We start from the raw sequence: 13,679 nt of genomic DNA on the forward strand, positions 1-13,679 counted from the left end.
GCATGTTCTTTCTCAGGTTGCATTTTCAAAATTATGGAACGGTTGGAATAGGAGAACCCATGAGAATTCGAGTACTTAGCGGCGTTCACTGTTTAGAAGTCTTAGCCTTTTGCTTCCGCTGTGCAATGAAGATACCGGTCCAGTCACGCCAGCTCTGATATTTCGGGGTGTGACAAAAAAAAGTTGTTGAGGGCTCAGATGTTAAAAAGAATTCCTTTTTGGACTAAAAGTAGGGCTGGCAAATCGTGTCTTAGCAGGTTTAACATGTATCTGATAACGCGAACAACAAAAATTTTAAACATGAATACGACTCGTTTAACTACTTTATATCCAATGTCTATAAGACAGATGTATATTTTATGCACCTAGAAAGAGAAATAATGGATCCTAATTTTTAAATTTTGATTATTTTAAAAATGTAAAAAATCACAGTTTACTTTTTTGTTATCGTGTCTTAGCAGGTTACCTACAGGTTACTTATTGCCAGCCCTAACTAAAAGGGTAAAAGTGATATAACCACAAGGGGCTAAAATCATAATTTACTGTTTTATTTTATTTATACAAACTTTAATGAGTGGCCACAATAAGATCATTCATAATGTTAATTTCTCTTAAAGGGTCTAGTCCTTGCTAGTTTGTCAGTGAACAAAAGATATGAATGACAACTTGAGTGATCGAGATAGGTTGTGATGATCTGATCATGCTTCGGAGCTCATGGACTAAACCCCAAATGTAGCGCTCGATGCGTTTGAGTTCAGGTGTTACCCAGTACGGAACAAACCTTGAGAGATCGTGAAAGCGTTGAATGTAACCAACAACATTGGCTCCAATCATAGTTAGGTTTCAGGATTCCGTTTCCAACCTTTGTCCTTCATTCAACGAGCAATATTCTTCTCGCATAAGATCCTCAAGTTATTTCCACGACAACCCCACTCCCTAAAGTTTGTACTTGGAGATTCCGCAAAGTTAATGTTGCATTCAGCAGGAGATGCTTCGCTTATGTAATTGTTTACTCCGGAGTACATTTACTGGTATGGCTATCCGACTCCATCTTTTCTAATTAGCTGACAAAGTTTACCGCACCTCTCGTACCAGTGAGGTCTCGCGACTTACAGTCCGGGATATCCCTAGAATTAAAAACTTGTGTGGTCGCATCTTCAGGTGTGGCGCCGCCACCTGTTCCCGATCTATCGGGACCTGAACTACTTGAACCGTCAGTACCACCAATACCGCTACTAGTGTCGATTCGATTAACCTCATGTTGTGCAATGTCTGCAACCTCATGTTGTTCCATAAGAACTCTAATTCGACTTAATCAGTAAGATGCTGATTAGTTAACCCCCTTTTGGGTGTAGACCTTCCTATCAGAGCCATGTTCTTTTTAATACACGATATTAAAAGAATCTAGACATATTTAGATAAATATAGTCTACCATGCGCCTACGAATTAAGAATATAGCCAGTCGTAGAAACCTCAAGATCACATTGTTTATACGTGCCGGAAACAATGATAACGCGAATAACCTCAACCAAAATACATAGTACCTCTTGCGTGTATTGGCCATATGTCTAAGTGGAACATGAAATAATTCGTTGAGGAGGGGAAACCAAACGGTTGCCTCCATCCTTATAGTATGTATTCCATACTTCATGGACCTCGATCGTCCAAAGTAGGAAAATCCTTGGCCGCACTTGCCCATGCGACGAATATAGTAATAACGCTTGAGCTTCACGAGCTCCAACGAGATCATTAGAATCTCCATAGATGTCGAATAGAATGTAATGAGGGAGTTGCAGCATGGCTCATGCCATACCATCCCGTGGGACAAGATAAATGTCAAGCGACGGAGTTTATTCTATCCATTTCCAATAAATAAGATAAGGTGCCGTAGACACCAAGGAACCAACCCATGTGCAAGAATTCTAGAATGTTGAGGAAAAATCCTCCCTGGGTGGATAACCAATTTTGCTTGTTTAAATGACTAGTCTCAACCGACTCGTGATATAGATCGAATGTTAGGTGCGAACCAATACGTGTGGTCTTCTTGTTTTGTATTGTATTGTAGGGTGTTATACTAACCACCTCAGTTAGTCTTTTACCAAGAATGGAAGAATTTAATCTCAAGTAACAACTTAAGAATTGTGAACGAGTAGTGATCATTAGCTTGACCCGCAGAGTCCACCAGAATTCCAATGCACTACAAGTTGTTATTACGTGAGCCCCCGTAATAATAAATTGCCTTGTATGGTCACCCTAGCTTTCTCTCATTCAAAGCAGACGATCAGTTAGAGAGGGGACAATACTGTCTACCTACCTTTAACATAGATGGGACCTTCGTGATGGTCCACGTGCTAACGTCCGTTGTCATTACTCGCGGAATGGCACGACGTTAGATGAAATAGAAATGGAGAGAACCCGTAACAATACCAACTGGAGGGGCACCTTCAACATGAATACTTCATCTTCCTTGTCTGGACAGGAGTGGCATCAATCATGATTAGTATGAGCCATAGTGACCTCGTCCCACTAATAGAGTTGTTGTCCAAGGTTACCACCTCCGCCTCGTCGTCGCTACCGAAATCAGGCATCTCCGTATCTGAGGGAAAAACAACCAAAATATATTTTAATTACTTTTTACCTATTTATACGTTATCAAGATAAAGCATGAGTTGGAGGGAGTGAATGATGAGAATCTTGTTCATTTACAACCCTTCAATCAATAAGTTGATATGTGATCTTTTTCTTAAAAACAATTAAAAAAACAACAACAATTCCATTTCCTTCTGATTTCCATTCATAAACATTGTTTCTTTAAACTTTACAAATCCCAGTCTCTTTCTGTTTCCTCGCTTAACTTATCCATCACATCACACCAATGATTCAATAGTTATCTCTGAAATAAAAAACCCTAATAACTATCAAGAATCAAGTAAAAAAGAGAAAAAAAACTTCCAAGTAAAGAAAACTAACATGAAGATCTGTGCTGAAAATCTGTTTTAAGCATCTAGGGCTTTTTCAGCCCCGTTCTCTACTTGCGTCTCCATTTGAGGGAAGGTGTCCGGAACAGTGTTCGGCCTTCCGTAGCGGTGACTTAGACTACCCGTTGTGGCTAAAGTTAGCTAAAGTGAGCACCAGGATTCATCTTGTAATATTGCTTCACCTGGCACTCTGACTGGACACTGGTTAAAGCCACTGCTGAATCTTCATCACCCTGACCCTGTTGTGGTCCAGGTGAGCAACGGCTTGAGCAAGTACTTTTTATTTTGAGTTAATTACACAAATAGGTCCTGTGGTTTATACCTAATTTCGCCTTTGGGTACTAACTTTATTTTTTAACAGATTTAGGTTCTAGGATTTCAATTTTGTAACACCTTTGGGTACTAACACCAAAATTAGTTAATTAATGACTAAAATACCCTTGCATTTTTTTTAAGTTTATCAATGTAACACATTTGGGTACTAACACTTAATTTTATTTAAGTTTAAATCAATTTTACAAAATATATTTATTTTTTATATTTTCATCTTTTTATTATCTCTTAATTAACATAAAGTCTATTTATTTTTTATTTTCATATTTTTATTAGATTTCTTATTTAACATAAAATCTACTTGTTACACTAGTATTTTTTTAAATAGATTTTTTAAATAAAATCTACTAGCTATATAGTTTTACGTAAATTAAATTTCTTACTAGTTTTAAATAATGTAAACCTTACATGTTTTCAATTTTGGATATATATGATTGATAATAATAATAATAATAATAATAATAATAATAATAAATATCTTTCATGTAAAAAAAATTAAGCCATTTTTAACTTGTTTTTTTGTTCATTTACATTTTATTATTTTAGAAAGATATTTAATTTACATAAAATCTACTAGTTGCACCAGTAAAATCTACTAGCTATATAGTTTTATGTAACTAAATATCTTTTTTACAAAAAATGAGTTTAAAAAAAGGCTTAATTTTTTTTAGTTTTATCTAAAATATCTACCTATATAATTTTATGTAAATTAAATATCTTTCTAAAATAGTAAAATGTAAATGAAAAAAAAAACGAGTTAAAAAAAGGCTTAAATTTTTTTACATGAAAGATATTTATTATTATCAATCATTTCAATCCAAAATTGAAAACGAGTAAGGTTTACATTATTTAAAACGAGTAAGAAATTTAATTTACATAAAACTATATAGCTAGTAGATTTTATTAAAAAAAAACTGGTGTAACAAATAGATTTTATGTTAAATAAGAAATTTAATAAAATTATAAAAAAAAATAAATAGATTTTATGTTAATTAAGAGATATAATAAAAAGATGAAAATAAAAAAAAATATAGATTTTATAAAATTGATTTAAACTTAAATAAAATTAGGTGTTAGTACCCAAATGTGTTACATTGATAAACTTAAAAAATTCAAGGGTATTTTAGTCATTAATTAACTAATTTTGGTGTTAGTACCCAAAGGTGTTACAAAATTGTAACCATAGAACCTAAACCTGTTAAAAAATAAAGTTAATACCCAAAGGCGAAATTAAGTATAAACCACATGACCCATTTGTGTAATTAACTCTTTTATTTTTTTTTATTATTTGTTTATTTTTCTAAATTTGTAAACTAATATTAATAGAAAACTATTTTTTTTATAAAATATGACACTTAAATAAAGAAAAGACTACAAGCAACAAATAATACTAGTCTAATACAAGATCATCGGGTCGCCTAGCCAACAAATGCTCGATCAACTCATGGCGAAGGTTTCCGTGTATCTCACGGTTCTTGATATTGTTTATGTTTTGGAGTTTTTGAACATCGTTATCATCGATTCACCCCGTTGGACATCAAGTAGTTAACCGTTATCCTACCCGCTTCTAAGTAGTTTTTAAACATCAGTTTCGTTAGCCCTCGTCGTTTTTGAGACTGCTCAATCAAGTAGTTAACCGTTATCCTACCTGCTTCCATAATGAGATCGTCTTCTTCGGAAGAATTGGACGAAGAAAAATCATCCCATTCCATTTTTTATGAGAGTAAAATAGTTGTTTCTTTAAAGGATGTGAGAAATATGTAGAATGTGAGACACACCCCAAAGCCTCAATGTTTAAAAAATTCTCCGGTGACCAAGCTCACCTTTCGTCCTCGCGGTGGCGGTCGCGGCGGCATGTTGTGGTGTTCGCCACCGCTAAACTGCCAGTGTGGCTTGCGGTGGCCTTGCTCGCGGACCGCAACGTACAGTCTTACGGTGAATTGAAGAGAGAGAATGAAAATTAAAGCGGGCTCTAGGTTTGAAATTTGAAATGAAATTTTAGTGTTTTGTTGCCCGCTCATGTGGGTGTTGTATATTGACCCACATTAGGATTTCTTTTAGCTATGGATTATATAGTTGTACCTAAAGTCTTCAAAGTAACTTTTTCTTTAACTTATTGTCTCCACTGAAAAACAATGTAAGTCTGCTTGATTATTGAAGGGTCATGTATTGAATATTGTAGTTAACTCTAGATGTATATTTTGGAGTAAAAAGTGAATATATGTCATGTATTTGACTAATTTTTCTAATGAATTGATAGTCTTGAACAGCGGCGGCTTTGATGGTGTGCGGGGAGGACCTCCGCACAAGGCCCGTAATTTCGAGGGGTACACGATTTAAAAAAAAATCCAATATATATGTGTGTGTATATATATATATATGTTATTTTTTTGAGTTAATTGCCAAAATTGTCCCTGAGGTTTGAGCAGGTTTGCCATTTTTGTCCAAAATGACACTTCTGTACTAAATTGCCCCCAACGTTTGTAACTTTTTGCCATTTTCATCCAAACCACTAACTTAGTTTATTTTTTCTGTTAAGTTGAGAATATTTGGATGAAACTGGCAAATATAAAACCACATGGACGATTTTGGAAATTTACTCAAACTCTTTTAAATTTCTTTTATTTAATTAAACTCCATGTATATTCTTTCATATAAAAACTCCATGTATATTCTTTTTTATTATATATGTAACAAAAATAATTAAATAAAAGAAATTAAAAAGGGTTTGAGTAAATTGCCAAAATCGTCCCTGTGGTTTTATAATTTGTCAGTTTCATCCAAATATCCTCAACTTAATAGAAAAAATAAACTAAGTTAGTGGTTTGGATGAAAATGGCAAAAAGTTACAAATGTTGGGGGCAATTTGGTACAAAAGTGTCATTTTGGACGAAAATGGCAAATGTGCCCAAACCTCAGGGACGATTTTGGCAATTAACTCTATTTTTTTTTAAATAGTAAACACATACCAATTCCAATATAGACCCCTTTACAAATCATTTTCTATGATTTAGAATTTAGCCTACTTGCATTAGGTTTATTGAGCCCAATACTAATTTGATTTTTTTAAATAATAATAGAACATTATGGAAGAGCATATTTTTCAAATTCGAACAGGGTACGTGAATTATTAGAGACGCCTCTGGTCCTGAAAGGTTATAAAGTTGTTGCTTGATAAACTAATGCCAGTGTCACCAAATTATGGGTCTTTGAAGTCAACTTTCTACAATTGAAGTCAAGAATTGACTATTGTAGGATTTGTAGCATATTGCAGCATGTCTTTTTTGCAACTTCAGCCAATTTGCAAGTTAATCAATCTCAAGTACACCTGGGGAAACAGGTGGGTCACGGTGGGCGGCTCGCTGGGTCAGAACCCGTTCGGGTCAAGATGGGTCGATTAAATAAAGGGTTATTTTGGTTCAAGGAGAACTCAAATTTCATGTGTTTAAACCATATGCCTAATGTAAATTTTCATTACAGAGTTTCTTGTGGAATATCACCAACTAGCAATTTCAAATTCATGCTAAATGGAATCATAAATCAAGGGTTGGTGATTTCATCTACTAATATTTAACCCAATGCAAACCAACAAAAGTATATGCTTTGTAAATAAACACTACCATATCTGTATGAATATGATAGGCATTGTATAATGATATGAACTAACAAGGACTATGGGTTCTGACATCCAGATGGTGTGTGTCTCTTGGCAAAATTGGTGGGTCGGGCTTGTTGGTTAACCAGTTGAAATTGTTAGTAAAACACTATTGTTTTCATGTAAATTATTTCTTCCATTTTATCCCTTTTTTCATTGTTTTCAGAAAAAGTTAGAACATAAGCTTCTGTGTATTTCTTGTTATATTCCCTATCATTTGCCATATATTTCAACATTTTTCTTAAATGAACTCGAATATACTGTCTCGCTTTCTATGACACACGTCAAATTCAGCGTGTAAAACAATGCCTACGGTACAAGTCTATGGCGTGTACGTAGCGATCTTAAAAATAATGAGTGATTTTGGGGTCCAAGTTCTAGCCTCTCTCCTCTTCTCAAGTTCCATTAAATGTTCAAGCTGGTGTTATCGTTTATATTTTCAGGTGATAAAACAAGTAAGGTCTCATAGTTTCAAAAATCAAGATTCTATTTTATTGATTCAAAATGTACATTATTATCAATTGGAGTCTCACTTGGTGCAATTTGCTTAGGGTGGGGCCATAGGTTTTGCCACAGTGGGTCTTCAAGCGGTAGTTTTCCTCTGAAATGGTGGGTCGGCCTGGTAACCGGCGTTGTCTGCATTTGCAGGGCGTGGGTGGCCTTTCGCCAATGGGTTTGCCCAGCTGGCCGGTTTGTTCAAAAAAAATATACATTATTATTGACATTTTGGTTTGTTGATTATTTTATTGATCACCCGAACTAACAAAATCTTAATCGGACATCTTTAGAAGATCAAACAATCCATAAAAACATATTTTTATTATTGACCCAAATCTTGGCTCCTTGATCATTAGTGTCGACGTTACAACTACACAGGGTCTACAACTTCTTTCATACATGAAAAGATAACATAGTCTTTTCTTACCTATATAACAACATTCGCGACACGGGAAACAACATCGTCAATCTTCCGCTCATCGGGCTGTTTAAAATGATAGATCTGTATGTTTTCGACTTCAAGTTTCTTGAAATTACTATACTTGCGCGTTGCGAAGAACTTGCCCCAGTTATAACCCTTGTATTTTGGCGGATTTTGCTCATTCGTCAACTCCGCTAGCGGCTCCACCACGGTGTAATGTGCAGGGTTCACAAAAAAAGGTACTGAAAACCTTTCTTTGGTAGAGTTCACTCTCACCCTGTGCTCAACACTCTCATATGCATCATTGCTCCATACCTACAAAACAAGAATCAAAAATCTTTTAAATCAGGACTTAGAATAATAAATAATAAATAATACTGATATGATGTTACTTTTTTTATAACAGCTAACACACACGCCCTCTAATCCTACTTATACTTCTACACCAATGTCTAGTATGGTATTACCTGAATAATGTCCCCGACATTTATAATGAAAGCATTTGGTGTAGGCTTGACAAAGATCCACGCTCCATCAGTTTTCCGTTTAACTTCTAAACCACCTACATCGTCTTGAGCCAAGATGGTTAGAGCACCGGCGTCCTTGTGTCTACCGACACCAAGGGCTAAGTCAGGTGCGGGACAAGGTGAGTAGTGGTTGAGCCGAACGAAAGTGGTTTGGTCCTTGAGAAATGGCTCTAACCGGTTAGCAGGGAGATTCAAGCTCAAAGAGATCAATTCCAGTAATTTGTATGACAGTTTTTTCAAGTCTTTGACGTACTCTTCACAAGCCTCCCTTTTGTTAAAAATCAAACACACACAACTTGGTCATTAGAAGTTTTGAACTCACAATAACATACTCGTTGGATAATCTATTGGGTTTACGTAAAGTCTCTTCCTTATATCTATAACATGTCACGTATGATATAGATAACAAAGAAATCATTTGTCGTACAACTATATTTATAATATGTCACCTATTTTCAAAGAAGATTTTAAATTATACAGCACAGGAGTCGTTTATCCAAACAATTAACCACATAGCATAGTTTGTAAAGAATTATATTTATAAAAACCAAAGTGACAAGGACATTGAATGATTAATCAAATCTGTACTAAATATATAAGCAATTGCTTGCGTCCAATGATCTATTATCTTAAGTTCCTGATTTCTTTTTTTTGCTTCACCCCTTATTCATTAGGTAAGATTTGACCCCTTGTAAAAAAACAACAAATAAAGAATTTATTTCACCCCTTATTACTTTTTAGAATCAAATCTATACTAAATAAATAAGTTACATATTTTTTTATATCACCTAAATATGTTTTTTATTATTTACTAAATCTTCATTACTAACAAACAAATATTTGTTTTATTGTGTAACTAGGTTAGAACCCCGTGTATTACACGGGTTGAATAAATGTAATTTTATATACCAAATAATAAAAAAAATTATCTTTAAAAATGTTGTTTATTACACGCGTTGAATAAATTTAATTTTATATACCAAATAATAAAACAATATATATTTAAAAATCTCGTTTATTACATGGGTTGAATAAATGTAATTTTATATTAAATAATAAAAAAATTGTATTTTTAAGAACTCCGTGTATTGTACGGGTTGGGTAAATTTAATTTTATATATTAAATAATGAAAAAGGTTACATTTTTAAGAATCTCATGTGTTATACGGGTTGAGCACATGTAATTTTATATACAAAACAATAAAAAGTTATATCTTTATAAACTTTATGTATTATATAGATTGAATTAATCTAATTTTATATACTACATAATAAAAAAGTTATATTTTTAAAAAGCTCATATATTACACGATCGTTAAAAAAATCTTAGTTTATTATTATACCATTAAGGAATTAAGGAAGATAAATAATAAATGAAAATAATGTTAAAATTTAGATATACCATTAAGGAAGATAAATAATAAATGAAAGTAATGTTAAAGTTTAGACGATAAAAAATAGAAAAGTTGTTTAGGTTACACACACTAAATATATATATATATTTTTTTTTTTAACTCTAGCTTCACATGGGTTCTAATTTTAGTATGAGATTTCATCCAAATTTAACAAAAATATACGTAAATAATAATTTCATCCAAATTTAACAAAAATATATGTAAATAATAATAATAATAATGATAATAATAATAACCAAAAGATAATCAACTTGTGTATGTCTGTAGATTAATAACTTTAATTACTTTTTTCCGTAATTTAAAACATATGAAACCAATAATAGTTTTGTTACTTTTAGAAAATAATAAGGTTGCTATTTTCGTATAAAAATAAAATAAAATAAATAATTTAATAAATAAAAGTAGTAAAACGCTATTATTATGAATAAAATACATATTAATAAAAATTTCAGGATAAATAATTTTGAAATTTAATAAGTATTTTAAAATATTATATTATCTCCTATACGAATTGTTTAAATTTACATTAAATTTAATTTTATAATTATATTTTAATTTATATTAATTATTTATCAAAAATAGATTGCTTCAATGAATGACATGTGTTCTCTCATTGGTTTCTTTTATTATATAAATATAGATATAGATATATGAGTTTGTAATCTATCACCTTAATTCTGGAGGATGTTGAGGCCATTGATTGTGATACTCTAAGAAGGTCTCTTCATCACCGGACTCATAAGCCGGAATCACCAGCGGAGGATCCACCGTAAAATCGAAAACCTCTTTCCAATCACGCACGTTTTTCGTATGTTCAGTATCATAGTAACCTAAGGGATTCACTTCATCTCGTTTCACCTTCCTCTTCTCCTCCACCGACAGATCAAAAAACCTCTTCGAAGCCGAAAATACCCTTTCACGGCTCTCGATAGGAACCCCGTGGTTGATCACTTGAAAGAATCCCCAATCTCTGCTGGCCTCGCGGATTTGATCCACCAAATCACGTATCTCTGGAGCATTAGGGTTAGCTGGAGATGAGGTTACAAAAGCAGATAGATCGATCTGCGGGATTCCTTGGGCTTCGGTTACCGCGGGTTTGGGTCGGTGTTCGAGCTCTTGGATGAAGGTAGGATCAAGTTCTCCCATGTCTGATGATTGATGAAGAGTGTGATCACAAGTTTGTGAGTTAAAAGGTTGTAGTAGTGAAGACGTGTGTCTATATTAATTACTGTGACGACGTAAACATGGTTGGTGTTATGAATCTGGACGTGTTTTTGTGCTGTGTACGTTGAAAATTATTGTTTTTTTTTTTTTTTTTTTTTTTGTTTTTTTTTTTTTTTCTGAATGTGACTGGTATTGCCATAATTTTAATATAATAAATATATAATTACGTACACGTCGGTAAAATACAAACCAGACACAGGTCTTCAAGTTATAAAGATGGTTTTTTTTTTTTTTTTTTTTTGAAACTAAGTAATAAAGATGGTTGAAGACTTATTTCTTCTATGGCTACAAGTAAGGAAGTTATTTTTTGTACATTTAATTTTTTAAACTCTTGAAACAAATAAACATTTAAAATCGGATTTGTAACTGAACGGGCACACCTTATTTCTTCTATTCTAATTTTGTTTTCTTATATGATGGAACTAAATTATAACCCCGTGTATTACACGGGTTAATTAATAAAAAATCAAATAGTTAATAACGAAGATTTAACAATTATAAAACTATATTTTTAAGAGAGTTTTCTGACATCCAAACAAAATTTTGTGTCAGGTATGATCGAAACTTGTTATATTCGTCAAGTTTATAAATATGAAAGCATTTGAACCATCGATTAGAAGACAAACTGTATAATCGACTTTTCTCACGAGTTTTAACAGTCATGTGAACATACATTTAATAACCCAAGTTTTATTTAAATAATAGTGGCCTTAATTTATTAGTTCTAAAAAAATGTTGAAATAGTAAATTACGATTTTGGCCCCTGTGGTTATATCACTTTTACCCGTGTAGCCCAAAAAATAAATTTTTAACATCTGAGCTTCCAACGTCTTTTTTTCTAACCCTTTTGGCGCCTGACACTTGTCCTATCCAGTAAATGTTAGGGGCCAAATGGGTTAGGAAAAAGACGTTAGAGGCTAAAAGGGTTAGAAAAAAGACATTAGGGCTTGGATGTTAAAAAATTATTTTTTGGGCTAAAAGGGTAAAAGTGATATAACCATAGCGGCTAAAATCGTAATTTACTCTAATTTAAATTATATAATAATTATTTACAATTAAGGAATTAAGATACAATTTCTAATCTAGTAATTAATATACATAAATAATAAATAATATGATATTTTATGGAACTTTATTCGTAATTTTTTAAATGTTTGAAACATATTAAATTTAATAATATAAATTAAATAATAATTATATAGAATTAATAATGGTCTAATATAATGACAAGTGTCACTAAATTAGTTTTTCTTTCATTATATAGTATAAATATGAAAGAATGTAAAGTTTACTTTTTATAAAGTATAGCTAATATAAATCGAATAACAATAAATAAAGAGGGTTATTTTAGCTTATATAAAGAAAATATGAATAAATAAATAGGGTTATTTTAGCTTACATAAAGGAATATGAAAATATACACTTTAAAAAGTATTGTTACGAGTTAACTATCATTTTCGATCCTGTAGTTTGTCCAATTATGCCTGTTCAGACCAAATTTTAAATTTGTATCATTTTCGTCCATGACATTCTTGAAACATGTTAGTTCCGTCCAAAAAAATGAGTTAACTGTCATTTTCGTCCCTGTGGTTTGTCCAATTATTCGGGTCAACCTTAGTTTTTTGGATGGAACTGGCATGTTTCAAGAATGTCATGAACGAAAATGGTACAAATATGAAACTTGGTCTGAACTAACATAATTGGACAAACGTGGACGCAGCTTCCCTGGGGCGGGAGGGGGCGCCCGCCCCCTTGAACTTTTCGACGCGTAGTGTTATGAACAGTACCTTCGTATAGAAATTTTTAGGTATATACGTTTTCGCCCCCCCCCCCAGAACTGAGAAAATCGACCCCCCAAGCTTCGCCAATATGGACAAACCACTGGAACGAAACTGGCAGTTAACTCATTAATTGAATTGAATTTGATGTGTGTTGATTATTATTCAGTTGAATTGAATTTGGTGTATGTGTATTTTAATCTATGGTTTAGTATCAAATACAAAGGATCCTAAAATAAGAAGTGTACAAAGGCTTCTAAAAATAAACCTACTACACAAAAATTTTTTTTTGCCGGGGCGGGGGGGGGGGGGGGGTTAGGTTTTGGGTGGGGGTGGGTGAGTATGTGTTTAGTTTTTTTTTAGAGGGTTGGGTTTTTTTTTTTTGTGGGGGGGGGGGGTTAGGTTTTTGGGTGGTGGTGGGGGTGGGTGTTTATATGGGTTGGGATCAAATACAAAGGATTCTAATTGTAAGAAATGTACAAAGGCTCCTAAAAACCCACTATACCAAAAAAAAAAAAAAATTAAAAATCCAATTAAAAGAATATTCAATTACATTATCTATATTTTTTCCTCTCACGTATTACCTAACTTATTATTTCATAATTTTAAAAAAATACAAACATTATCAAATATTGTTCCATCTAGAACATTGTCACACCCAATCGATGACGGAAACATCGGGGTGCGAGCACTAAGCGTTCAGATTGCTCATGAGATTCCATAACACTATTTGTTTCAATAGAAATTAGATCAAATTCATCATAATAATGTTTAACAACAAACACATCCAACACAAGTATCAATTACAATCCATAACGAATATTGTTCAAATTGTTCAAAAGATTCTAG

The 13,679-nt window shown here is 32.8% G+C and overlaps 1 protein-coding gene across 1 annotated transcript; it reads right to left on the reverse strand.

Annotated features, from left to right (window-relative positions):
• Positions 1–7,766: 7,766 nt before the first annotated feature.
• LOC110895334 (flavonol synthase/flavanone 3-hydroxylase) lies at positions 7,767–11,024 on the reverse strand. Its single transcript, XM_022142633.2, has 3 exons — positions 10,499–11,024; positions 8,354–8,681; positions 7,767–8,201 (listed from the first exon to the last, which is right to left on the reverse strand). Exons 1-3 carry the CDS (start codon positions 10,972–10,974, stop codon positions 7,893–7,895), a joined length of 1,113 nt encoding a protein of 370 aa, XP_021998325.1. The 5' UTR covers positions 10,975–11,024; the 3' UTR covers positions 7,767–7,892.
• Between the last annotated feature and the right edge of the window lie 2,655 nt (positions 11,025–13,679).

The sequence above is a fragment of the Helianthus annuus genome, chromosome 12, assembly GCF_002127325.2.
Source record: "Helianthus annuus cultivar XRQ/B chromosome 12, HanXRQr2.0-SUNRISE, whole genome shotgun sequence".
NCBI lineage: Eukaryota > Viridiplantae > Streptophyta > Magnoliopsida > Asterales > Asteraceae > Helianthus > Helianthus annuus.

Excerpts from the sequence above, each read along its gene's own strand:
- LOC110895334 (XM_022142633.2), bottom strand. The coding sequence starts at position 10,974 with ATGGGAGAACTTGATCCTACCTTCATCCAAGAGCTCGAACACCGACCC. Across the intron at positions 8,682-10,498 it reads CAACATCCTCCAGAATTAAG|GGAGGCTTGTGAAGAGTACG; the intron begins GTGATAGATTAC and ends TTTTAACAAAAG. Across the intron at positions 8,202-8,353 it reads ATGTCGGGGACATTATTCAG|GTATGGAGCAATGATGCATA; the intron begins GTAATACCATAC and ends CTTGTTTTGTAG.